This window comes from Xenopus laevis, chromosome 9_10S (assembly GCF_017654675.1).
Source record: "Xenopus laevis strain J_2021 chromosome 9_10S, Xenopus_laevis_v10.1, whole genome shotgun sequence".
Lineage (NCBI taxonomy): Eukaryota > Metazoa > Chordata > Amphibia > Anura > Pipidae > Xenopus > Xenopus laevis.
Window position 1 is genome coordinate 100,713,015 of NC_054388.1, and position 27,142 is coordinate 100,740,156.

At 44.8% G+C, this 27,142-nt stretch overlaps 1 protein-coding gene across 2 annotated transcripts in view; it reads right to left on the minus strand.

Moving 5' to 3' along the window:
• Positions 1-18,997, minus strand: part of rab11fip3.S (RAB11 family interacting protein 3 (class II) S homeolog) — a 68,485-nt gene extending 49,488 nt beyond the window's left edge. Inside the window, exons 1-2 of one of the 2 annotated variants that reach the window (XM_018239233.2) lie at positions 15,577-18,997; positions 5,152-5,245 (exon numbers count right to left, since the gene is read on the minus strand). In XM_018239233.2, coding sequence (XP_018094722.1) covers positions 5,152-5,245; positions 15,577-18,519 — 3,037 coding nt within the window. In that variant the 5' untranslated portion in view covers positions 18,520-18,997. The remainder of the gene's footprint in view (positions 1-5,151; positions 5,246-15,576) is intronic. The other variant, XM_018239231.2, reaches the window with a different exon arrangement.
• Between the last annotated feature and the right edge of the window lie 8,145 nt (positions 18,998-27,142).

Here is a 27,142-nt window from a genome sequence, read left to right on the forward strand (position 1 = left end):
ACTGAGCCTTGGTAAGCCCAACAGCCACATAGGTACAACTTCTATGCGAAGGCACATGAGCGGCAAGCACAAAGCACTTTGGGAGCAACACCTCAAAGGCAACAGGCAAACTAAAAGCCACACTCCTTCTGGTCCAGCATCTTACTGCTCTACCTCTGCTCTCCTTGACCCGTCTGAACCACCCTCCACTCCGCCTTCCACCTTGACCACCTGTTCCCATTCCCAGTCATCTGCCACCAGCCAAGTTTCTGTGAAGGCCATGTTTGAGCGTAAGAAGCCAATGTCTGACTGTCACCCCCTTGCCCGGCGTCTGACAGCTGGCTTGTCTGCACTCTTAGCCCGCCAGCTTTTACCATACCAGCTGGTGGACTCTGAGGCCTTCCGCAAATTTGTAGCAATTGGGACACCGCAGTGGAAGGTACCCAGCCGCAATTTTTTTTCTAAAAAGGGAATACCACACCTGTACCAACATGTGCAGAGCCAAGTTACCGCATCTCTGTCACTTAGTGTGGGGCCAAAGGTCCATATGACTACTGACGCATGGTCCTCCAAGCATGGTCAGGGCAGGTATGTCACCTACACTGCCCACTGGGTGAACTTGGTAATGGCTGGGAAGCAGGGAATGGGTAGCTCAACAACAACAGTGGAGTTGGTGTCACCGCCACGGATTGCACGCGGTTCTGCCACCACCTCTACTCCTCCATCGCTCTCTACCTCGTCTTCTTCTTCTTCTTACTCTGCTGCTGGGTCCTCCTTCTCCTCCTCCACACCTGTGCACCCCCAGCTCCCCCTAGGCTATTCGACGTGCCAGGTACGCCGTTGTCACGCTGTCTTGGGGATGACGTGCCTGGAAAGCAAAAACCATACCGGATCTGTACTCCTGTCATCTCTGCAGTCACAGGCCGATCGGTGGCTGACCCCACACCAACTGCAGATCGGAAAAGTGGTGTGTGACAATGGAAGCAATCTGTTGGCAGCGTTGAGACTAGGCAATTTAACACATGTGCCCTGCATGGCACATGTGTTAAATTTAATAGTCCAACGTTTTGTCTCCAAGTACCCAGGATTCCAGGACGTTCTCACCCAGTCCAGAAAGGTGTCGGCCCATTTCAGGCGTTCCTACACAGCCATGGCACGCCTTGCTGACATTCAGCAGCGCTACAACATGCCAGTCAGGCATTTGATTTCTGACAGCCAGACTCGCTGGAATTCAACGCTCCTTATGTTGGAACGTCTGCTGCAACAACAAAGGGCCGTCAACGAGTACCTTTTTGAACTGGGTGGTAGGACTGGATCTGCACAGCTGGGGATTTTTTTCCCCCGTTACTGGGTGCTTATGCGCGATGCCTGCAGGCTCATGCGACCTTTTGAAGAGGTGACAAATATGGTCAGTCGCACCGAAGGCACCATCAGCGACCTAATACCCTTCGCTTTCTTCCTGGAGCGTGCCGTGCGACGAGTGACAGATGAGGCTGTAGACCAGCGTGACGAGGAGCTGGAAGCGCACGATTTCTGGTCGGAATCACCAGAACGAACCCAGGCACCTGCTGCAACGCAGGGAGAGGTGCCAGAAGTGGAGTCAGAGGAGGAAGGTGGCTTTGTGGAGGAGGAGGAGGAGGACCAACAGGAGCAGGCTTCCCAGGGGGCTAGTGGTGACCTTTTGGGGACCCCTGGTCTTGTACGTGGCTGGGGGGAGGAGACCGTGGATGATGCAGTCCTTGATAATGAGGAAGCGGAGATGGATAGCTCTGCATCCAACCTTGTGAGAATGGGGTCTTTCATGCTGTCATGCCTGTTGAAGGACCCCCGTATCAAGAGGCTTAAGGAGAAGGACCTGTACTGGGTCGCAACGCTACTAGACCCTCGGTACAAGCATAAAGTGTCAGAAATGTTACCAACATACCACAAGTCCGAAAAGATGCGGCATTTACAAACCAGCCTGCAAAACATGTTGTACAATGCTTTTAAGGGTGATGTCACTTCAGGAACTCATCAACATTCCAGGGGCAGAGGTGCCAGTAATCCTGCCACGAGCACACCTGCAAGGACAAAGCCCTTTGGCCAGTCTGTAACGTCAGACATGCAAATGTTTTTCTGTCCAAGGCAGCGCCACAACCCTTCTGGATCCACCCTCAAAGAACGCCTCGACCGGCAGGTAGCGGACTACCTGGCATTAACTGCAGATATCGACACTCTGAGGAGCGATGAACCCCTGGACTACTGGGTGCGCAGGCTTGATCTGTGGCCAGAGCTGTCACAATTTGCCATGAACCTCTTGTCTTGCCCAGCCTCAAGTGTGCTCTCAGAAAGGACCTTCAGTGCAGCAGGAGGGATTGTAACTGAGAAGAGAACTCGCCTAGGTCACAAAAGTGTCGATTACCTGACCTTTATTAAAATGAATGAGGGGTGGATCTCGGAGGGTTACTGCACGCCGGAAGACTTGTTCTGACTTCTATGCAGCTGTCCTTCTCTTCAAGCCTCATGACTCCACACACAGCTGTCCTTTAGCGTCCTCCTCCTCCCTCCGCCACCGTTACAAACTAGGGTGCAAACCCTACTGGTTTAATTTTTTCTGGCCTCTGTGCTTCAGTGGCTGCAACCAAAAAAACTGGGCAAACAATGTCTACAAGGTCAACGTATGGCAAAAAATGACTATTTTCAGCATTTATATGGCATATTTTTTCTGGCAACTGTGCTTCAGTGGCTGCATCCAAAAAAATGCATATTTTCTGCATTTATATGGCATAATTTTTCTGGCCTCTGTGCTTCAGTGGCTGCAACCAAAAAAATGCATATTTTCTGCATTTATATGGCATAATTTTTCTGGCCTCTGTGCTTCAGTGGCTGCAACCAAAAAAATTTATATTTTCAGCATTTATATGGCATAATTTTTCTGGCAACTGTGCTTCAGTGGCTGCGACCAAAAAAATGACTATTTTCAGCATTTATATGGCATATTTTTTCTGGCCTCTGTGCTTCAGTGGCTGCGGCCAAAAAAACTGGGCAAACAATGCCTACAAGGTCAACGACGTTGACCTTGTAGGCATTGTTTGCCCAGTTTTTTTGGCCGCAGCCACTGAAGCACAGAGGCCAGAAAAATATGCCATATAAATGCTGAAAATAGTCATTTTTTGCCATACGTTGACTCAACGTATATGGCAAAAAATGACTATTTTCAGCATTTATATGGCATATTTTTTCTGGCAACTGTGCTTCAGTGGCTGCGACCAAAAAAATGCATATTTTCTGCATTTATATGGCATAATTTTTCTGGCCTCTGTGCTTCAGTGGCTGCAACCAAAAAAATTTATATTTTCAGCATTTATATGGCATAATTTTTCTGTCAACTGTGCTTCAGTGGCTGCGACCAAAAAAATGCATGTTTTCTGCATTTATATGGCATAATTTTTCTGGCCTCTGTGCTTCAGTGGCTGCAACCAAAAAAGTTTATATTTTCAGCATTTATATGGCATAATTTTTCTGTCAACTGTGCTTCAGTGGCTGCGACCAAAAAAATGCATATTTTCTGCATTTATATGGCATAATTTTTCTGGCCTCTGTGCTTCAGTGGCTGCAACCAAAAAAATTTATATTTTCAGCATTTATATGGCATAATTTTTCTGGCAACTGTGCTTCAGTGGCTGCGTCCAAAAAAACTGGGCAAACAATGTCTACAAGGTCAACGTATGGCGAAAAATGACTATTTTCAGCATTTATATGGCATATTTTTTCTGGCAACTGTGCTTCAGTGGCTGCGTCCAAAAAAACTGGGCAAACAATGCCTACAAGGTCAACGTATGGCAGTTGTTTAAAGAGAACAGCAGATTACTAGCCAGCAAAGCTACCTAAGCTAAAATGTCCCTCAAATCCCTGCAGACTTCTGTCCCTCCAATACAGAGCAGTATCAAGCAGATTACTAGCCAGCAAACTTACTATCATCTGTCCCTGAAATCACTAACAGCTCTCCCCCTACACTATCTCTTCCAAGCACACACAGGCAGATTTTTCAGATACATTTTTGCCCTTGATCCCCCTCTGGCATGCCACTGTCCAGGTCGTTGCACCCTTTAAACAACTTTAAAATCATTTTTCTGGCCAGAAATGTCTTTTCTAGATGTTAAAGTTCGCCTTCCCATTGAAGTCTATGGGGTTCGCGAACCGTTCGCGAACCGCTCGCGTTTTTGCGCAAGTTCGCGAATATGTTCGCGAACTTTTTTTCCGACGTTCGCTACATCCCTATAAATGACATGAGCTGCTGCAAGCCACAGCTGGAGTCACTGACTAGGGTTACAGTAACATGAAGATTTATGTATTACCCCTCTTGGATGAATGGTTGCTCTCTGTTATAACCCAATGCCTTGTGGGGCAAATTATTTGAGTACTAAGAAAGATATGACTGTTGAAAACCAGCTGACCTATCAATTCCTATAGATTGCAAGCTCTCAGGAACAGGGCCCTGAGGTCATGGAAATATAATTTAATGCAGTTTACCCATTACATTACTAGTAAATTATTATTATTATTATTATTATTATGATTACAATAGAACCCCCATTTTACATTTTTTCAGGGGACCAGGAAAACATTATGTAAAATCCGGGAAAATGTCAAATCTGGAAAACTTAAAATGAGGGTACTTAAAAGGGGAAGGGATTGAGATACAAGGGAGTAAATGGTGAATTACTGGATTTAAAGGATAACTAAATCCACGACCCTATGTTTTCAAAAGGGCCCCCCAGCCAACCACACAGCTGTCTGCACATTAAAATCCATGATCCCCGTTTTGAATCTCCAATTGCAGGGCTGGTCGGAATGGTTGGCAGCGGTCATATAATATCCGATGTCCATCGTCAAGGTCTTGACTTCCACTGCACATGCTCCTGGCCTACAATTGCTCTGAGGGAGGCAGATGCTAGACTTGACGTGGCCAAAGATGGCGTCCATCAATACTGAACAACTCAGCACTTAGAGAGTTGGTACAGGGGCCCCTGGACTTTTAGAATGGACCAAGCAATATGGTTGGGGGGAAGGGATCTATTTGTCAGAGTGTTTAGTTCTTTAACATATATTTTAAAAGAACAAATCCACCTGCCAGTAAAATGCAGTCATGCTGTAAAGTGTTGCCAAATCATTATTAGATTATGTTCTCACCTTCATTCTGGATCTCTGAGATGCCTCGATAGAAATCTCGGAAGTTAATTACCCCCAGCCCAGCTGGGTCCAGGTAACCAGTTAGGTGTTTCACCTGCAAAGCACAAAAAATAGTCATAGTAGTTAAGACATTTAGCTAAAAAGATTGATTTCACTTGTGCAGAATGAAAGAGAGATACTGTGATACAATCAATCTGAATGTATTCATTGTTCCATTTTTGAAACTTGTGGTTCTTCAGAGCAATTGCGGGAGGACGAGGAGGAGGCATGTAAGCACATGACCCTTCACAGTTAATCCCTACTGTATTATGATCTCCACCTCATCTGTAAGGGTAAGGGTACACGCTAAGATTCGGGGAGATTTAGTCTCCCTGTGACAAATCACCTCTTCTTCGGGCAACTAATAACCCAGAAAAGCTTTCCCGCCAGCTAGAATCTAAATCGCCGGTGGGATGACACTCCGCGCGCTTTGGATCTTTGCGTCTATGGCCAGCTTGGTCAGATTCGGGGAGATATCGCCCGGCGACAAATCTCTTCTTCGGGGGCAACTAATCTCTCCGAACTGCCTTCCCACCGGCTACAATGAAATATCACCGGCGGGATGGCAATTGGAGCGCTTGTTTACAGATGTCGCCTGAAGTTTCCCCGTAAGGCAATTTCGGGCGACTTCAGAAAATGAAGCGATCCAAGTGCCATCCCGCCTGCGATTTAGATTCTAGCAGGCGGGAAGGCAGTTCGGGGAGATTAGTCGCCCAAGGAAGAGGCGATTTGTCGCCAGGCGACTAAATCTCCCAGAATCTGACCATGTGTCTCTGCCCTTAAATCAAACAGTGTATGGCTGCCATTAAGCTGGCTGAGTCTTCTTATCTTAATTCGATTGTTAATTAATCTTATTAAGTGCTCTAGATCCTTCAGTGATGCAGTGAGTTTCTGTGTCCATTGTGATGGAATGCTGTGGTACAAAGGTAGCTATTAGGCCAGTAGTTTCCAATGGTTGGGGGTTTAAACCCAAGGCTGCCATCAGGGTGGTACAGGGGGTCAGCAGATAGGGTTCTGTGGCAGAGGGGCCCCAAGAGATGTATTCACTGGTCATGGAGATTCTTGTGGGGAAGTGGGAAGAGTTCAGCCGAATGGGGTGTAAATGAGTGGGTAATTTTTTTCATTGAGATTCCACTTGTTGGCTGGCCCCTCTGCCCAGGTGTCTATTGAGTTAATAACTGGGACCCCCTGGAGGGGAGGGCCCTGCTTACTAAATAGTATGGGTGTGATTCATCGTGGAGGCCCTGGTTGGCCTTAGTAGGCAGGACCAGAGCAATGCATGGGACGGGGCAGCCTGCAGCACTAACACAAAGAATACCCACCCCTCCTTTATGACAATTAAAATATTTGCTTTTTAGCCCAATTTTCTTCTTATCCGCAACAAAAAAAACCCTCTCTGAAGGCATTGTGTATGGCGAGGGTGCCTGGTTAACCAAGAGCCCTTTGCAAGCTCACAGTGAATTCCCCCATCATTAATGCAGAGGAAGGGTGCAGAGGCACTGTAACATAAGCGATCCCATGTGACTTGCACCCACAGGCTCACACCCTCCCACACGCAAAAGCCTGTAACAATGTCTGTGCAGCTGCTCTTTATTGCTCTAAATGTCTTTATTCCATCTGTATAATCTAGTTGAAGTACTTTCTGATCTTTTCACTCCTCCAGTGTCAGAAGGTCTCCTGATACCCATAGGAATTTCCTATGAAACAAAGAGGGGCTGTATTCACCAAGTACAGAACACTTTAAGGCAAATCAGCACCTGAAACTCTTAGAATGTACACCTGCTATTTTGGAATCCCCTTTTCACCCCACCAATACACACAGAAATAGGAGTGGATCGGGAATCCTTCCTTACAACAGGGAACACATTGCTCCAGAAAGGGTTGCCTTAAAATGGGCAGTAAAGTATGCAGAACTTTGTGTGATCATGGAAAATTCTACCCCCAGCTTTCCTGGAGTAAATCTGCAAACGTTCCACAGGCAACAACAAACAGGCACTTTGGATGTTATGTATTTCTTTTGTCTGTTATGTGCAATGTCTGGAAAAGTATGGAGACAGACACTGTAGAGGACCCCATGTGTCCGGTCAGGTGGACCTGTGTCCAGACTGGGAAGCACCTACCTGCTCTCCCCGGAACTGCTGCCCAACTCTGTCTGTAGGAGGTTAACCTTATCCAAAACTAGGAACCATGTAAACCAGAATTGATGTCACCGTGGGTGATGGATCAACATTGTTTTCCTTTAGAAGAAGTGGGTGGACAAGTTCCGCCGGCAATTTACCTGTTTACCCACAAACTGCCCGCAGAGAAAAGTCCGATAGGTCCCAGTGACCAATGGATCTCATTCATTACTGTCATTATACACACTGGACAGGTCTGGGTTGTATTTGATGGAAAAACACCATTATCCCAAGGAGTACTGCCACCTTCACATGTTTCCCACTCAATTCTAAGGCGGCCATTCTGGGTAGAGCTGTGTGTGGTTAATAGTCAGGCTGGAGTGAGTGAGACTATGTCAACTGCAACAATCTTTATTATGCTATGGGCACACAGGCTGTTGGCTCTGGTTGTTGTCAGCCTGTGTATTTTTGCAGAAGCAGATCTGCTCCATGCCCCTACTCCATTAATTTGAATCTGATCAGCCTGTTTGCGGTCACATTCAGAAGAGCTGAAGCTGGGGTCAGTATTTGGGCTGATCTCCAGCTGTATGTGACTGCACACAGGCTGATTGGATTCAAATCAATGGAGTAGGGGCATGGTGCAGATCTGTGTGCCCATAGCCTAAAGCCATATTAAAGGAGAAGGAAAGGCTTGGTGCACTTGGGGGTGCCAAATGTTAGGCACCCCCAAGTGATTGTATTGACTTACCTGAAACCCCAGGCCGGTGCTCCTATCAGCAGAAAACTGCACCGGCTCAGGGTTATACCAGTGAGCACCACGGAACGAACTTCTTCCGTCTTCCTCTGTCTTTGCGCGGCTGCACACATGCAGTACAACGAACAGCCGAAAGTCGGCTATTTCGTTCGACTGTGCATGCGTATGCCCCGGGAAATTTGAAGAAAGAAGCCGGAAGAGGATTGGTCCGTGGTGCTCGCTGGAAGAACCCCGAGCCGGTGCAGTTTTCTGCTGATAGGGTTTCAGGTAAATATAATCACTTGGGGGTAGAGTCCTGCGCGGAACCTATTTGTTAAACCTGAACCCGCCCCGCAACCCGCATACTTACCCGATTGGACCCGCTACCCGACCGGCTGACCATCAAGAAACAGGAAGTGCTGTCATTGTAAACTGGAAGTGATATCATTAGAAGTACGCGTGATCAGAAAAAAAGGAGTAAAACTCGCTACTGAGAAGACCCGCAACCTGACCCGCGAACCCTGAGAACTGCCAACCCGCTCCCGCAGGTTTTTGCTTGCAGGACATTACTTGGGGGTGCCTAACATTTGCCCCCCCCCCAAGTTCAAGATGACTTTCCTTCTCCTTTAATTAGGGATGCACCAAATCCACTATTTTGTGATTCAGCCAAATCCAGAATCTTTCATGATGGGTTTGCCAAATCATGAACCAATTTGAAGCCTAATTTAAGGTAAAGGGGACAAAAAGAACCGTGAGCTGCTTGAGCATAAGAAAAATTGCAGTTTCCAGTTTGTGTGACAAAAAATTTCATGATTTTAAGGATTCATATTCAGTTCAGTCAGGCACTTGGATCCTTGAGGGACGAATCCAAAACTGAATTCTGAATTTGGTGCATCCCTAATACCAACATGTCCTCTGACTGTTCAGTGTTGATGGCCCAGTGTTTTTATTCTGTTTTTTTAAAGTTTCCAAAATGTCAGTTGTCATGAAACTCCGATGGCACCTTTATTTGGCCAGCGATTGTGAGCCCCTGGTGTGAGTTTGGCTGGGGCATGCAGGGGCTTTCAATTCATAACTTGCACAGACTGTTGCTCTGGGCACAATTTTGCACCTGCTAGTGCTCTTGTGCTCACAGCAGGGGCAATTGTAAACAAGCTCTCATGTGTTAAATAATGTGTATTCCGTTCCCGTAGGAATGTCTGCAGTTGAATGGGCGGAGTATCGGTTGGTCTGTATGCCTACTTTTTTAATATTTGAGAATTGACTGGAAATATATCTTTGAATTTTTGAATGCAGTTGAATTTTGACAGGGATCTTCATTTTGTGTTTCTGTTTCAGCTGCTGCTAAGTTCCAACTCCCAACGTGCCTTGGTTCGGGAAGGAGCAAAAAGAGAATTACGGAAAATGGAGGCACAGTAGTGAGTGCTGTGCTTTACTTTCTTGGAAGGCTCTGCTCTATATTATTTTATATATTACACAGCTTAATTTTGCTGCAATTAAAGCTGTGACAGAAAGCAAAACTGTCGCCTTTCAGTTATAAAGGGTAACATCCACAGCTGCGGCGTCTTTGTTCTCCATAGCTGGGAGACAACAGGTCAGACACCCAAAGCATTAAACACAGCTAACTGTGAAAGAAACAGTATGACTGCTGCAATAAGGAACTGAGTTGAATTGATGAGTCAGGAATATTGTCATTGACCCGCTCCTGTCACACGGGCGGTGGGGAATAAATCCTGTTTGTAGCCCACTCAGCACTGTATCCAGGCAACCCAGGCTGTGAGATACAGGGATGAGTACAACGCGTATCCCTCTGCTCAAGGTGCTGCTGCGGTTACTGTGCAAGAAACAAGAATAACACCCTGCTGGGAAATAAAGAGTTAAAGTGCCAATCCATTCCCTCCTGTTCTTTTTAAGGGCAGCAAGTGTGGAAAAATGTCACACATTTAGAGGCACACTTACTAAGGTTCGAATGGTAAATTTGTATTTTTCCGAATTTAAAACCGCCAACTCGAATTTGAATTTGAGATTTCTCAAACCTCAACCCTGGAAACAGTTCTATAATTCAACTATTCTCCACCTAAAACCTGGCGAGTTCACGTAGAAGTCAACGGCAGGGGTCTCTTGAACTATTTGAAGATGTTAATAGTAGCCATGTGCCAAATATTTGCCACGTTTCGCCTCTAAAATGACGCCCCATACACTTCAATGGGAGAAAAAAAAATGTCGCAAATCAACTCGATTCAATTAGAATTTTCGGGTCGGGACTATTCGATCGATTTTTAGACGTTCACATTTTTTCATAAATAACATACCATTCCAACTGAATAAGATCGAATATATTAGAGTTTAAAAAAAAATTCACATTACTCTATAATTTGACCTTTGATAAATAAATCTCGTGGATTTAAAAAAAAATATATATCAGCTGCCAATTCAGCCTCTCCAGACAAAGCTGGCTGCTTACTGGCCAGTGTATTGGGTCTGACAGATAATCAGCCTGATATATATGGGGCAGGTTGAAATATCAGGTCAGACAGGGCCTTTGCAGACCTGTCAGGACATGACTATAGGTCTTAAGTATGATCTGATCATGGGACCAAACCATCAGATTGTCTTGTTTTAGCCCAGCACAACTGAGGCCTAATCAGACAAAGATCCACTCTAGTGATGTGCATGTTTTTCCCGACCCACACCTGCCCGATAGCCGCCCTCTCTCCCCCCGCACCCAACTTCCGGGTTCCTTTTATAGACCCATGCTGCCCCACCCATGATGTCACAAAAGGGGCGATGCGAGCACTGTGTGGCTATAATAACAGAACCCGTAAGTGTAAGGTGGCGGGAAGAGCAGGAAGAAGAGTTTGACCCGGACCCGCCCGCGAAGAGGGATGTGAGGTCGGACCGAACCGTGGGTCCTGTGGATATCGGGCAGGCCCGCACTTATCACTAATCCACTTGTTTTGTGAGGTCATTTGTATGGTTTCCCTCACTGGGTTTCACTTAGGTTTATGCCCTACTCCCATATGCTTTACAGGGATTATTCTCCCTCGGTACAAAATAACTAAGAGATCAAGGTGTTTTGACATCCCATAATCACACTCCCCCCTTTTTTTCTATCCGCGGCTCCTTTATTTATAGTCTGTTTTAATTCATGGCCACAGCACAACTATTTTTGGTTACTAAGGAATAGCAGCTGCCTCATCGATGCTCAGTGGAGCAGTACGGGGGCAATAATAGATTATTCATGAGAAATGAGGATATTTAAGACTTGCCAGCCGTTCTCAGGCCTGGTACTGAGCAAAGGGTGAGATAGGCCTTGCATTGGGATGGGGTTAGGAGACCAGTCTGCTGAATGTCTCCTGATGTGTGTGTGATAGTTATGCACTGATAAACTATTATATGTAGCTTATGTGTATCTGCTGTGTAAATGTGTGCCATACAGCCCTATTATAGCCTGAATGGCTGCCACCATGGCAGATTCTAATCTTATACATTGTCTGATATCAGGTCTAGACTGGAATTCCAAATAGGCTCTGGATTTCAAGCAAAGAGAGGCCCAAACAGTCTGATAAATAGTGAGTGTCTATGGCATCTCACAGCAGCCACTCTGGCATTTACCAGAATCTACAGATTGCCAGTCCGGGCCTGGTTGTTATCACAGCCCAGTAAAAACAATCACCCTTACTCTAGGCATGGAGCATGCTCAGTTCAACATCCTAAAGGATTGTGCGCGCTCCAATCATATTGGATAATTGTGGCATCATCAATGACATGCATTAATGAGACAACAATGCAAATGTTCTGAAGAAAATCCAATATAGTGGCGGCAAGTGTGCCAGTGCCTATGTAGTTGAAATACACAGTTACGCAAAAGGTGGGGGTCAGACCGTTTTTCACCAGACAAAATGGTAAAAAATCTGTTGCTTTGCCCTTTAAAGGGTGAACTCCTACTTACCAAATTGATGGGGAGGATCAATCAGTTTACATGTATAGGTACTACAGGTATGGGTTCTGTTATATTGGAAACCCATTATCCAGAAAGCTCTGAATTCGAATTGCCGTCTCCCATAGACTCCATTATAATCAAATAATCCAAATTTTTTAAAAATGATTTCCTTTTTCTCTGTAATAGTAAAACAGTAGCTTGTACTTGATCCAAAGTAAGATATAATTAATCATTATTGGAAACCAAACCAGTCTACTGGGTTTATTTAATGTTAACATGGTATAAAGATCCAAATTACTGAAAGATCCATTATCCGGAAAACCCCAGGTCCCGAGTATTCTGGATAACAGCTATACAACTGGTAATAGTAATAAGAAAGCCTACAGCAATGTCAATAGGTGGTGTTTCATGTGCTTGGCCAGCAAAAACTGGATATCGATAAATACCCATGCTGCATGGCTAATCTTTAGTAGTTTAAAAAGCTGCCGCATTGCTTACTCTGTTAGTAGTGTGTCCCCTGGAACTGGTTAATATAATGGTTTGTGTTGGGAGGCCAGGTTAGGTAGACCAATGCCTTTAGGTCATATTTAAGATGGACAAGGACATTCCACAAGAATATGGCAGTTGGGCATCCTATGACCTTTGTGAGTAGAACGGCAGGTTTAAATATTATCTGCACAAAGGTGTTATTTAAAGTCATAACATAGTAGGATTTACACAGAGTGAAGGGGGTAGGTCAAGTAGACAAGTGGTGCCAGGTCCGAACCTTCGGGAACCACAAAAAGTAAAGGACAACCGAGTGGACAGTTGACATCTGTGCTCATCAACTCCACTTGTTTTTTTCAATTAGGTATATTATAAGTAGGATTACCCGCACCCCTGTTAGTAAATACCACCGCAGGAAAGATATTAGCAGCACCAGTCTATGGCAGTACAATGAATTCCAAGTAGCCACACAGCTTATGTACTTAAAGATTTGGGGTATTTTGATCTCCATGTTTTTTTTCACTACTCAAAAGGCCATAAATTATCTCAAACAGAATTTCAGGCAAGGATACGGTCAAAATTGCTAGCACTGGAATTTAGGGTACCGTATATACTCTAGTATAAGCCGTCCCGAGTATAAGCCGAGGTACCTAATTTTACCTCCAAAAACTGGGAAAGCTATTTGACTCGAGTATAAGCCGAGGGTGAGAAATGCAGCAGCTTCTGGTAAGTTTCAATCAAAAAATTGCGGGTTTCTGCTCCCATTGGAGGTGCCGGTTTTTCCCATCTAATAATAAAACAGTACCTTGTACTTGATCCAAACCAAGATATAATATATATAATAACCAGGCTATTTTATTTTTAATGTTTACAAGATTTTCTTCATAAGGTATGAAGATCCAAATTATTTTATCTGTTATCTGGAAAGTCCCAGGTCTCAAGCATTCTGGCTACCTGTACATGCAGGCGATGGCACATACAGACATGGAAATTCCCTCTTAGAACATGGCGTAAGGCATTTGTAGGGACTAAAAATAAGTGTTGGTGTGTGGGAGGGCAAGTATATAAAGAGGAAACTATATCATATTTTCACAGGCTTTTTTCAGCCCTAATCGAAATTTATATGATGAATTTCCTTGAATCTCCAGACTGCATGTCTGTCTATTTGAGGCCTAGGGAGCACCAATAATATCTCATATTTTGGTATTTTCCCATTACAGATTTATGGGTAATTATGACCCTAGGTGACTGCTATAAATAGGTGAAGTACATTTTGGCTACTGGAGTTCCTTTTAAAGTGGGTGGCATTGCATCAGTGCCCTCTCCCTGGCAGCGCCACACAATAGCCGTGTAACCAGAGCATCTCCCAGTAGGCTCTCATTACTCTCAATCCCGCTGTGCATTATGCACGGAACATTGATACCCAAAGGGAAAAGGTGGTGATTTAGCATTCGCCCTGCCTTCACAAACACTGAAATAACAAGTCACATCCTGATCCTTGCTCGCCTATGTGGAGAGGAAGGAAACATATTTTGGTAAAATAACATAGTAGTTTCAATTAAGAAAAGTCAAAAGTTAAACCATGAGCCAGAGGAAAGCAAATTTCTCCTATCAGTCAGAAAGATTTGTCCCTAGATCATCTTTGTACTAAGTAACCTTGTATTTTCCCCTTTAGATTGTAAGCTCTTTTGCACTGGGCCTGCCTCACCTTTTCTACCGGTACTGGTCATTGTGTATTTCACTCTGTATATTCTATGTATGTAATTGATGCTATTTCTTTGTATAAACACATTTATTTTACAGAGTTGCGCAATATGTTGGCGCTCTAAAAATACATGTTAATAATAATAATAATAATAATATTTTCTCACTTCCAAAAAAAAAAAATGTGCCCCAGCACTTTCCTGAAGCTAGCTAGAGTATCTGCCAGTACAACAGCTTCAGAATTCTAAGTCTGTTGGTTCTTGAAGCCTTCCATTTACTGAAGGTCGGATAGAATCCCCTTATGCCAATATTGTACAATAGTCAGTGTGCCCCCCACCCCAAATGTTAAATCTTTTGGAACAGATTTAAATGGCTTGAGAAATCCTTAAAGGATTTCTGTTTCAATAGAGTGCCACCCAAAGTGAATTTGGGTATAACCAACATTTTGACTAGGTTATGGGCACTAGCTAATCTTATTGGATGCCCAGGTATGGGATCTGTTATCCGGAAACCCATTTTCCAGAAAGCTCTGAATTACATGAAGGCCATCTCCAATTTTAGCAAAAGAATTCTTCTTCTTTTTAATTATTTCTAAAAAAAAAAAAGATTCATTTATTTTTATAAATTAATAAAATAGCACCTTGTACTTGAGCCCAACTATGATATAACCAACCATTATAGGCTACAAAACAATCCTGTTAGGTTTAATGAATGTTAAAATTATTTTTCTTAGTAGACTTAAGGCAGGAGTGTCCACACTTTACTAATGCGAGGTCTACTTTTAGTGATGTTGTCCCATTATGATCTACATCCATAAAAGCATTATTACCATTCTGTTCCATGGAAGATATTACTTTGAAAAATTACTTAAATTGATTTATAAGAAAGTGTATATTGCTATATTTACAACAATATATATATATATATATATATATATATATATAATATATATATATATATATATACACACACACACACACACACACACACAACTATTTCTTATGTAACTTTAACATAATAACTATCTGAATGAAAAGAATGAAATAGGAGGGAGATTTAGAAAAGTTGTTTGGACCTCTATACCTTAAGTCCTGAGCTTTCTGATTAACAGGTCCCATACTAACAGAGAATAACATACTTTAATGCATAAATCGCAAAGGGGTTAAAACCCCTATTTACAGTTGTGACTCATTAGAAACAGCTCATGTGTGCAAGGCAATATGTTTGACTCCCTAGCACAAATAGCCCATTGTATTGCAAAAGCAGAACCCTCTGTACAATTGCTTTGGACCGTTGCCCTGCTTTTTTTCTCCTCTTATCGTTCTCTTTTTGATACAGCTCCATGGAACAGCAACACTGTATAAAAACATTATAATAATGGAATTAATAGCTTCCTTTCTCACCTGTTCTGCTCCATAGACAGTAGCAAACTGCACAAAATCCTCCATCTTCACAAAGCCATCTTTATCCCTGTCCAGAGCATCAAACACAGCACGGAGACGGGCCAGCTCATCTCCAAGGCCTGAAGGTTCTGTTTCCAGAGCTAATCCCAAAATTGTATCACTGCCCTGGGTGGGGGCAGAGGCTGGCTCCTGGGGGTTAGCCGGGGGTAGGTGTGTGCCCATGTCATCACAAGGTGGTAAGTGGACATTTTCTAGGGGTGACTCCGAAGGGGACAGGGGCAACTGAAGACTGGGACTAGACAGGGGCAACTGAGTATCCTTGGAGGGCCCATCTGTCTCAGACAGAGGCATTTGACATGTTGTGTCCTGTAAATCTGAGGAGGAGGCTTCCAACAGAGGCAACTGGATACTTTCAGGTGGGGTGTCTGACCGAGCCAGCAGTAATTGTCCTATTGCTTCGCTGCAAAGAGGAACCTGAGACGATTCTAGGGGTGTGTCTTTTTGACAATGGGGCAACTCAAAGGATTCATTGGGTAAGGCCTCTGGGAAACTTCTTAACTGGTCCTTTTTATGAGATGGGGCCTGTTCAGCAAGAGGCAAGGGATCAGTTACAATAATCAAAGGCAGCTTGTTAGATTCCCCGGGAAATTCTTCTAGAGAACCTTCTATTTCAATGGATGAGCCAACAGTAGACTGGTCCAAAATATTGCCTTTAATGTCCAAAGTTTTAAGCTCTTGCTCATTAGGTATAGCTAAGGGGGGTGTTTTTTCGGGTGATGTCTCAACTGAAAGAGGGGGTTTGGTCTCAATATAAGAGTCTGAGGAACACTGGACTTCTGAATTATTTGTATGTCCAATGGAATTGCTTAAAGGCAACAAGTCATCGTGGACAAGGTCAAAAGAAGGAGGGGATATATGTGTGCGACTAAGGGGGCAACAATCATCTTCACCCGGCAAATTATCAGTATCAAATAACAAGTCCAGATAATAGAACTGTGATTGGTCACTCCAACCATTATGAAGTCCATGGTCATGTTCAGAATGTTTACCACTCGAATGTTGAAGAAATAGGCCTTCAACGTTGCTAGGGGCCGGCTGCCTCCATTTATCTTTAGTCAATTCATCCTTTCCCCTTATAAGGGACATGTGGTCATCTCCAAAGCCTGGGAGAGTACAAGGGATCTGATCACATGCATCAAGAACAAGCTCAGTTGAGTGGGATTCTTTCTCAATATGGACCAACTCTTCCTTACTAGATGAAGGATCCCTCATCATAAAGGGGAATGGGTCATAGGGGTCACTGGAATGCTCGCTTTCCTTTTGGGGATGGGGCACCTCCAATTGTGCAAAAGCATCAGACAGAGATAGCAGACCTTCAGATATGGTTGGATGGTCAGATTCAGCCACTTGATCAGCTTGAGGAGGAGTATCCAATCGGAATATTGCAAACTGATTTCCTGCATCATTAAAGGGCAGATCATCAGATTCTTGAGGAAATGGCCTTAAGTTTCCAGACCCCAAATCTAAACCATTATCATAATGTTGGTCTTGGTGTGGAGTCCAGTCCCAAGGTAAAAGAGATTGCTTGTACTGTAAACAGGTAGCAGGTAAGTTCACTTGGTTGCCATCTTGAGGGGGGCCACATGGCGGCCACTGATTCATTTCTGGCGGTAAACAAGATTTGGATGAAAGCGATTGGTCAGGCTCGTAAGGTAAAAGGGAACTTGTTGTAACGACCTGACCATTTTCAGGAGCCAAACAGGTTTCAGACCGGGGCATATAAACACTTTCAGTCACCAAGCTGGATACAGACGGGGACAACGGGGTCAAAACGGATTCGGGAAGCTGATCGTGTGGAGAGGCCAAGCACATTTCAGAAAGGGAAAACTGGTCGCTTTGTAGATGGGAGGGTTCATCTGAAAATATCTGGTCAGCATCTGGGGGCAAACAAGAATTAGTCCATGACAGGTGGTCAGTTTCAGGGGATTTAGACAGAGGAGGCTGAAAAATTCTTGTATCCAAGGGTGACATATGTAACGTTTCGGTTTTCAGACATGTCTCAGATTGGGGCAACTGGTCAGGCGTCTTAAAAAAATAGGATCCTGGGATGGGGGGGAAATCAGACTCCGGCTCAGACTCCAGGGAAAAACAAGATCCGTGGGTGGGCGACAAGTCATTATTAAGAGCTGAGGATTCTAGAAGGGGCAACTGGTCATATTCTAGGGAACTGGATCGGGGGGTGGGCAGAATGTCAGAGGTTAGGGGCACAAGATCACTCTCTTTGGGTATAATAAGCGCCAGCTGGTGAATGAGGGAACTTGGATCTGACTGGGGGGCTGGTATCCCATTAGACTGGGGCACAGATTCCATGTTATTGGGGGAGGCAGACTGAAATGGGGGCAATAGTTCTTCTGGTGCCAAGTCATTTAGACTTGTCTGGGAGAAGAGACTAAGGACATGCTGTGGGCAGCTGTGCAGCGATGGCATCTGGTGGCCAATGGGGTCACAGGAATTCTCTGAATGGGGCAAAGAGGGGGCACTAATTATAGGAGTCAAATAAATGTCTGGCAGGGTAAGCTGGGGGGCTGCAGGGTAGGTACAAAGGCTCTGCCCATCCTCCGCCCACATGTCATTGGCACAAGCCGGCTGGTAGTGCCCAGGGCCTACATGTCCCACCGGTGCCTTTACGGATTGGCCGAACTGGGAGAGAAGCACAGGGTGCGGTGCTGCCGGGATTCTGCCGCCTTGTTCATCCTGTTCCACCAGCCCGGGCTGCTTTCCTTCCTTTCCCATCATCTCAATGTACTCCTGACCCACTCTATCCCCAGCTCCCTCTCGATCCCCAGCTCCCACTCTATCCCCAGCTCCCTCTCGATCCCCAGCTCCCACTCTGCCCCTCATCTCCCACCAGGCAGTCAAATCAGGGTCCCCTTCCATCCTCATCAGACCCTGAGGGAGGAGGGGGAGAAGCAAAGAGAAACCTCCGCTGGGTCTTTACACCCGCGCTGCCGTCATGTCCTCAGTAGGCTGTGCCCAAACAGTGCCATGGTCCCCGCGCGGTCTCGGGGGGTAGAATCCCGCGGTCACATCAGGATCCCAAGCTGCTGACAATCCGTGTGCAACTGCAAGGTGTAGATCCTCCGGCTCAGCCAGTCCCTCTCTAATGTGGCTGCAGTGCCAGCAACCCCCCTCCCCGGTAGCTAATGGATCTGGCCGCGCCGATGCCAAGGCGCTGCGGATCAGTGCATTTAGGTAGTAGCGGGGGTGAAACGGTAGCTGATATGGGGACTCTCCATCCAACTGCAGCCTGGTACAGGGGAGGCTGGGAGAAATAGGAGGAGCCGAGAGAAGGGGGTTAGACGAATCTGAAACACAGGGAGAAGGAGGGGCTGGGAAATGGTGGGAATGATGGAGGGGGCTAAGGTAACAAGGAGGGATGAGCTGCGAGGGTCTGAGGGATAAAATGAAGGGGCGGGGCGGTAGAACTAATTCATCAAAGGGTCGGTCTAGTTCCCAGCCCAGGGATGCTGGAAGTTGTAGTACACCCTCCTTCTATAGCTGGTTAATGTGGCCCCATCACATGAGATAGAGAGAAGCTGTGAGACCCGGCCAAACCAGTGGCTGAATCAGGGGTGCACAACCTGCAACTGCAGCTCTCGGCACTGTTTTATTTCTTTCATTATGCCAAAAAAAGGATTTTTATTTAAGGGTGGAGTTCCCTTTTAAATGCATTCCAGTCCCCTGACATGATGGCGAGGAGCTGGTGAAGTGCAGGGAGGGGATGTGACTGAACACTTGTGTGAAACCTGCAAACTCTGTCATTACCACAAATGGTGGGTGGGGAGAGAAATCAGAAAGGGGAGGAGTCATGACGCAGCTGTATCACGCAGAGAGGGCACAGTAACCTGTGAAGAGAACTTATGTCAGACATATTGAGTGGGGCAATTATGGAGCAATCTTTGGTGAAATTTGTTTCATCTTTGCTCCTGATCCCAGTTGCTTGGCCCCAGTAAAACACAGCAGCCTTTACTATACAAACCCACTCACTCTTGCCCTTTTCCGGACAATATAGCCTACTTTTTATTACTACTCTTTCTAGTCAGGCCTCCCCTATTCATATTCCAGTCACTTATTCAAATCAATGAATGGTTGCTAGGGGAATATGGATCCTAACAACCAGATTGCTGAAACGGCAAAGTCAAGAGCTGCGGAATAAAATATAAAATAAATAAAAAGCTAAATAAAACAAAAAACAGTTGCACGTAGCCCAGGAGGTATAGGGGCCCTGTAATACTTATATAATTTCAATACAAATTGGTAAAATAGCTCAACCTCTAGACATTTTGGCGGCCAGCAGATTTTTGCCCCAAAATTGTCTGAAATTGAGGAAAGTCACCTGAAATTGTTAGAATACTTAAGAGGGACGGGAGACTGGGTTAGCATCCAAAATCTGGTAACTCCCGACTTCTACGCAAGTCAGTCCCGTTGCATGCTGGGTATTGTAGTCTTACATTAAACTTGGCAAATTGTTAAACAAAAACTACATTACCCAACATGCATTGGGAGACGCAGGCTCGGCTCATTAGGGCAGGAAAAAACTTTGGCTGGTTTCCAAAGTACAAACCAGCCAAAGGCCCAAAAAGTAGCCCAAATCCGTACCTTGGCTAGTTAGTACTTTCAAAACCGGCCTGGGCTTTAAATTAGTAGCCCAATTTGGCTGCAAAACCGCCAACCTGGCAACCCTACTAAAAACGATTTCTCCCCACTGCTACATATTCGGCAAAATCTCTGTGCAGCTCCAGCACCTGCCTGCTTTTGTGAGAAAAAAACCTGTATTTCAGCTTCCCTGAACTGTTCTACCGATTTACCTTCAAGGGGAAAAGGGAGCAAAACAGAAATTTAAAAAAAAAGAAAGAAAGGAAGGAAGCGTGACAATGCGGCATGAGACTTTTGCTTCTGGAATGCTTTTGTTTGTGATTTTGCATAATGAAAGTAAATATCATTCTAAGTACATTTTCAATAGACATTACGTCATTTTTCATTCTCTGCACTGCTGGTTCTGATTCCAGAAACAATGTAGCACAAGCCAGCTGGCAGACAACAGAAAGGGACAAACAACTGCTGCTTTCAATCGCAATTGCGTATGCACATAACTTTTAAAACCACTGGCATTTCTGTTATAAGTGTATGCCGGAATGTTTTTGAGAATGATGCTTTTAATTTCATTATGCAGAATGGCGTTCCAGTTTAAGGGATATTTACAGCATCCCAGTTATTATTGCGCTTTTCCTTGGAGGCACTGAGCACGTCACTGCCCTGGGTCTCATTGGTGACAAACACACCTGTTTGTTCTGACTTCCAGCCTGTGTGTTTGGAGTCAGTGCAGATAGGAAGGTTCTGTTGCTCTGTTTGGAGGTGATGTATAAAGGGAGATGATTGAAGAGACCGTGGTGCAACTAGATACAATTGGGCCCCCCAAAATGTCCCTTCCCCCAAAACCCCTCAATATATAGAGCACAACCAAGCTCTCTACACTCCCAAACCCCCTAACAATTAGTCCCTCTGGGCCTCTACACACCTGTGCCCCTCAATAATTAGGTCCCCACTGGACCCTTTACATCCCCAAACCCCATCAATTATTAGAGCCCCACGGGACCCTTTACATTCCCAAACCCCTTAATACTGTAACTAGATCCCCACTGGGCCCTCTACACTCCTTAGTCCCTCTAAAATTAGAGCCTAACTGGGCCCTCTACTTTCCCCAGCCCCTCAATAATGAGTAAACTTTCTATCTCTATCATCTCAATAATAAAAGCCCCACTGAGCCCTATATCCTGAGACCCTCAATAATTAAGACCCCACTATACCCTCAATCTAGGGATGCACCGAATCCACTATTTTGGATTTGGTCGAACCCCTGAATCCTTCTCGAAAGATTGGGCCGAATACTGAACCGAATCCAAATCCTAATTTGCATATGAAAATTAGGAGTGGGAAGGGGAAAACATTTTTTTACTTCCATGTTTTTTGACAAAAAGTCATGCAATTTCCCTCCCGCCCCTAATTTGCATATGCAAATTAGGATTCGGATTAGTTTTGGCCGAATCCAAATCCTGCTGAAAAAGGCTGAATTCTGGCCGAATTCTGAACCGAATCCTGGATTCGGTGCATCCCTACCACAAAACCCTCAATAATTAAGACCCCACTGGGCCCTCTACACTCAAAAAACCCTCAATAATTAGTGAACTCTTTATACTCGCAATCAGCTCAATAATAAGAGCCCCACTGGGCCCTACCTCCTGAGACCCTCAATAATTAAGACCCCCCTGGGCCCTCTTCAATCACAAAACCCTCAATAATTAGTGAACTCTCTACACTCGCAATCATCTCAATAATAAGAGCCTCACTGGGCCCTACACCCTGAGAACCTCAATAATTAAGAACCCCCTGGGCCCTCTTCAATCACAAAACCCTCAATAATTAGTGAACTCTCTACACTCGCAATCATCTCAATAATAAGAGCCCCACTGGGCCCTACACCCTGAGAACCTCAATAATTAAGAACCCACTGAGCCCTCTACAATCTAGGGATGCACCGAATCCACTATTTTGGATTCGGTCGAACCCCCGAATCCTTCATGAATGATTGGGCCGAATACTGAACCGAATCCAAATCCTAGTTTGCATATGCAAAATAGGGGTGGGAAGGGGAAATTTTTTTTTACTTCCTTGTTTTTTGACAAAAAGTCATGCAATTTCCCTCCCCGCCCCTAATTTGCATATGCAAATTAGAATTTGGATTCTTTTCGGCCAGGTACTCTCAGCCTCCCCCGGGCACAGTGTACCTTTAATTATTGAGGTTACACTAACTTTCTAAAATTATTATTCACCCTAACCCTGCCATGAAAGCCTACCCCCCTTTCAGCCAGTGAATTGGACCTTTGCACAAGTTGAGTCCCCCGTCTGTTCCAGGTGGTGGTGTCCCTGGTGCTGCAGCTGCCAGAGAGCTGGAGGGTGGAATATAACTAACCAGGGAATGGAAGGTGCGTCAGAGAGTTCTCAGTAAAGCGGATAATAAGTACCAGTGCTGCAGGCAGTCTCTGTATTTAGAGGCAGTTCCCCCCAGTGTGTGTGTTTGAGACACAGCAGCAGCTAATGACAAGTGAGCAGCTTTGTTTATAACGCACACACGGAAGGCTTCCATTGCATCAGGGCCCTAGAGGGACACAAATTCTTACATAATGAGGCCCCTGAGCCCAGCGCTAATTCATGCGATGTGCCCCCATCTACCAAACAGCTTTGGTTCTAACATAGTTGTAACATAGATACAGTTGCACAGCCAGGCCAGTACATACTCAGATCAGGGGGTCTATGTACTGAGAGTGTGTGCTTGCCCTAGGGAAAATCATTTCAAAATATAAAATAACTGCTTTGTTAAGCTAATTACAATGCTTAGTGCAATTGTACTGCATGCCCTCCTATAACTGTCTCAAGCATTCTGGATAACAGGTCCCATTCCTCTAGTTACAGCTAGTGATGGGCGAATTTGTCCAATTTCGCTTCGCCGAAAAATGTGCAAATTTCCTGTGAAATAGCGAAAAAATTGCAAAGCGCAATTGAAGTCAATGGGCATCAAAATTATTTTGACATGCGTCAATTTCTACGACCGCAACAATTGTTATACGCTCAGCTATTTTGGCCAAATGCATTAAAGTCAATGGTCGTCCGAATAATTTCGACGCGCAACAATGTTTATACATTTGACTATTCTGATGCGCGACCACATTTTTTTTACGTGGCGGATTTTTCACCAATCACTAGTTATGGTCACTGGTCCTGATGCTTCTATGTTTAGTTCTCTCTATTCTGTGTCTAGTGAGGATAAATTATTTTGCATTAATGTGTATTAGTAGGCCTAGCCCTATACGTCTGACCTGGGGCCATTAATGACCAGCAATTGCAGAGTGCAAAGTAGGCTTTTGAATGGAGACACCATATTTTGTTTCCCACAATGCAGTGTTTTCCTTCCGTGTATCTGCTTTCACTAGGGGTTACTGCATAAAAAACGTAACACTCTTGCTGCCAACTTGATAAAATATTGCTGCCCGATTGGCATCACATTGAGCATACAATGACCATTGCCCAGAGCTATAGGTGCAAGTTTGCTGCATCAATTGAGGCAGGCCGCTGTGGGAACCCTGGAACTAGCTCCACCTGCAAGGTTTACCTGTGTCAATAGGTGCTCCGTGCTAAATTTGGAACAAAAGGGATGGACGGATCAAGTAGCTTTACTATATAGAATTGCAAAGGAGTGTAAATACCGTTGATAAATGTTTTTTATTATTGTAACAACTGTGAGCATAATTGTGCACAGGGCAGCCCTCAGGGGGGGACAGGGGGGAGAGTTGTAGGGGGCCTCGAGGGTAAGGGGGGCCTGGGCCACGCCACACTTAATTGATTACACGGGCCCCCCATCTTTCTTAGAGCTGCTGAATTCGGGAAGGCATGGACGTTTAAGGAGCCCTAGCCACCAATTTTCTTATAATGTGGGGGGGGGGGCTGCCTGGCCACCAATTTTTTTCTCATGTGGGGTCCTAGCCACCAATATTTTTTTATGGGGGGCCCTGGCCACAAATGTTTTTTTATGGGGGGCCCTGACCACCAATATCTTTTTATTTTTTATTAACATGTGGGAACCCTAGCCACCAATATTTTTTTTGTTTTTTTACTGTGTTGGAGAGGGTGGACCTGTGGGGTGGGGAGGGCGGACCTGTAGGTGGGGCTTGCGGTGAGCGCAGCCCAGGGGGCCGAGGAAATTTTGTCGTATGGGGCCCTGAGATTTCTGGTGGCGGTCCTGATTGTGCAACTTCAGTTTTCCGTGTAAAAGACCCTGAAATCTCCCCTTCTGCATCACCAGTTATTTTTCCCTGCTCCCTAGACATGAGGCAAACTAACAATACTGAGCATGTGCAAGAAAGGGAAAGAGCCTAACCAAGATAAGAAAAGCGGGGGGCTATGGGCTTGGCTTCAGAAGTAAGGGCCGATTGTCTTACAGCTGATGGCCCTCTTGGGCTGGCTAAAGAGCAGTGGCCAGTGTACAAATTAAAATTTTAGCCATAATGCCCACCTGAGAGGGTTTCACCAACATGGTACATTATCTACACGTACAACTGCTTTAAGCGATAGTGTTTGGACTACAGAATGTAGGCTGTAGAGCTTATACTTTACATTATACTCAGATATACTGTATGTGCTGTATAACACTACGTGATGCATGAATGGGTAGCTAGGTCACATTATCCTCGGAATGCAGTGTAAGGCTGATACACACAAGGTAATCACTACCCTGCAACTTGACCCTCAGGTAACACAATCTAGCGTTGTTTGTTTGCAGCAATGACGACACAGGATTGGATCATCTAAATTAGAGCAGGAGCCACTTTATTCTATTGAAAGGGACACCTGTTCAGTGAGGAGTCCGACACCTAGTGGCGAGGCTGTATATTGCATGTGTATCGTAGTTGCTCAAATATAATATATATTTACAATGAGAGTGATATTCTGAGACAATTTGCAGTTGGTTTTCATTTGAGTTATTTAGCTTTTTCTTCAGCATCTCTCCAGTTTGCAATTTCAGCATTCTGGTTGCTAGGGTCCAAATCACTCTAGCAACCATGCACTGATTTGGGATTTGGGATATGAATAGGAGAGGCCTGAATAGAAAGAAGAGAAATAAATAGTAGCAATAACAATATATTCATAACCTTACAGAGCATTTGTTTTTTTTAGATGGAGTCAATGAAAATGGCAAATAACACAGAAACTATATAAAAAAAAATTAAAAATCATCGGCGGCAGGGCCCCCTTAAGAGTTAAAAAAAAATTGGGGCGCCAAAATTTTTTTTAAAAAAAAACATTGGTGCCAGGGCCCCCCTTACAAGTTAAAAAAAATTTGGGGCCCCAAAAGATATTTTTTAGAAAAACATTGGTGGCAGGGGCCTATAGAATATTAAAATAATACATTTGTGGCCAGGGAATTAAAAAAAACAAAAAAAAACACTAATTAGCATTCGGTAGAATTGAACTCGTGGCTTCAGGACTTCAACTTCGGCTCCTTTCGTGACTTCGGGTCTTTTCGCTGATGCGTGACTTCGGTTTCGGCTGTTTTCGTGGCTTCGGGTCCTTCGGCTGTTCCGCTTTTCGGCACTTCCACATTTAGGCTGTTCGAGACTTCCCCCCTTCATGTCCGGGCCATTTGTCCCCCCTGTCCCCCCCTGCTGGCGACCCTGGGTACAATAGAAGCATTTGGGTGTAGTTCAGCTATGCAGGCACCATACGTACAACTGCAGCGAATTCCCAGCTCCCCACTCGATAAGTCAGGCCAGTGCCACCATTAGAAAACAAGAGTCTATGGGCCTTTCCATAATTCGGAGCTTTCTGGATAAAAGGTTTCAGGATAATGGATCCCAGTTTTTTCTTAAAATAAATTTCAAGTTTCGTAGGACATTGTCATATATAATGGAAAATAGATTTTTTTTTCAATTTACATTTAGGACAAGTAGAGTTTTGTTGGTTTGCATACCCCTATACCCAATCACCCTATCTCTAAACCCTCCCATGAACCTTTCTGCATACATTGCTTCTGTTTTAGTTCCCATTTAATGGAGTAATTGATGAACAATTGTATAAAAGCTTCAAGTACAATAAAATTGAATTATACAGGAAATTCTCAGAACAAGCTTCTGACATAATTACAGATTACAAACGCACAGCTGGCCAGCTTTAACCAAACACCACTAATTTAAAGGGTTACATTCATGGGAAAAAATGTTTTGTTTTTTTTTCAAAACACATCAGTTAATAGTGCTGCTCCAGCAGAATTCTGCACTGAAATCCGTTTCTCAAAAATGCAAACAGATTTTCTTTTTATATTTAATTGTGAAATCTGACATGGGGCTAGACATATTGTCAGTTTCCCAGCTGACCCCAGTCATGTGACTTGTGCGCTTATAAACTTCAGTCACTCTTTACTGCTGTACTGCAAGTTGGAGTGATATCACCCCCCTGCCTTTCCCCCAGGGTCGGACTGGGGGCTTGGGGCCCACCAGGGCTATTGGCCCCGGGCCCCCCTCCGACACCCCCTGGCGCTCCGGTGCCGGGTATGTGTATGTACGTCAGTGCGCACGCACCACATTAGTGTGAAATTTTGATTTTGCCCAGACAAAGAGGGGTCGCGCCACTGGGAAGCAGATCTGGCCCGGCGGGGCCCACAAGTGCCTGAGGCCCAGTCCCGACACTCCTTTCCCCTCCCCAGCAGCCTAACAACAGAACAATGGGAAAGTAACTAGATAGCAGCTTCCTAACACAAGATAAGAGCTGCCTGGTAGATCTAAGAACAGCACTCAATAGTAAAATCCAGGTCCCACTGCGACCCATTCAGTTACATTGAGTAGGAAAAACAACAGCCTGCCAAAAAGCAGTTTTAAACTGATTTTTTTATATTTCATTGTGAAATCTGACATGGGGCTAGATATATTGTCAGTTTCCCAGCTGCCCCCAGTCATTT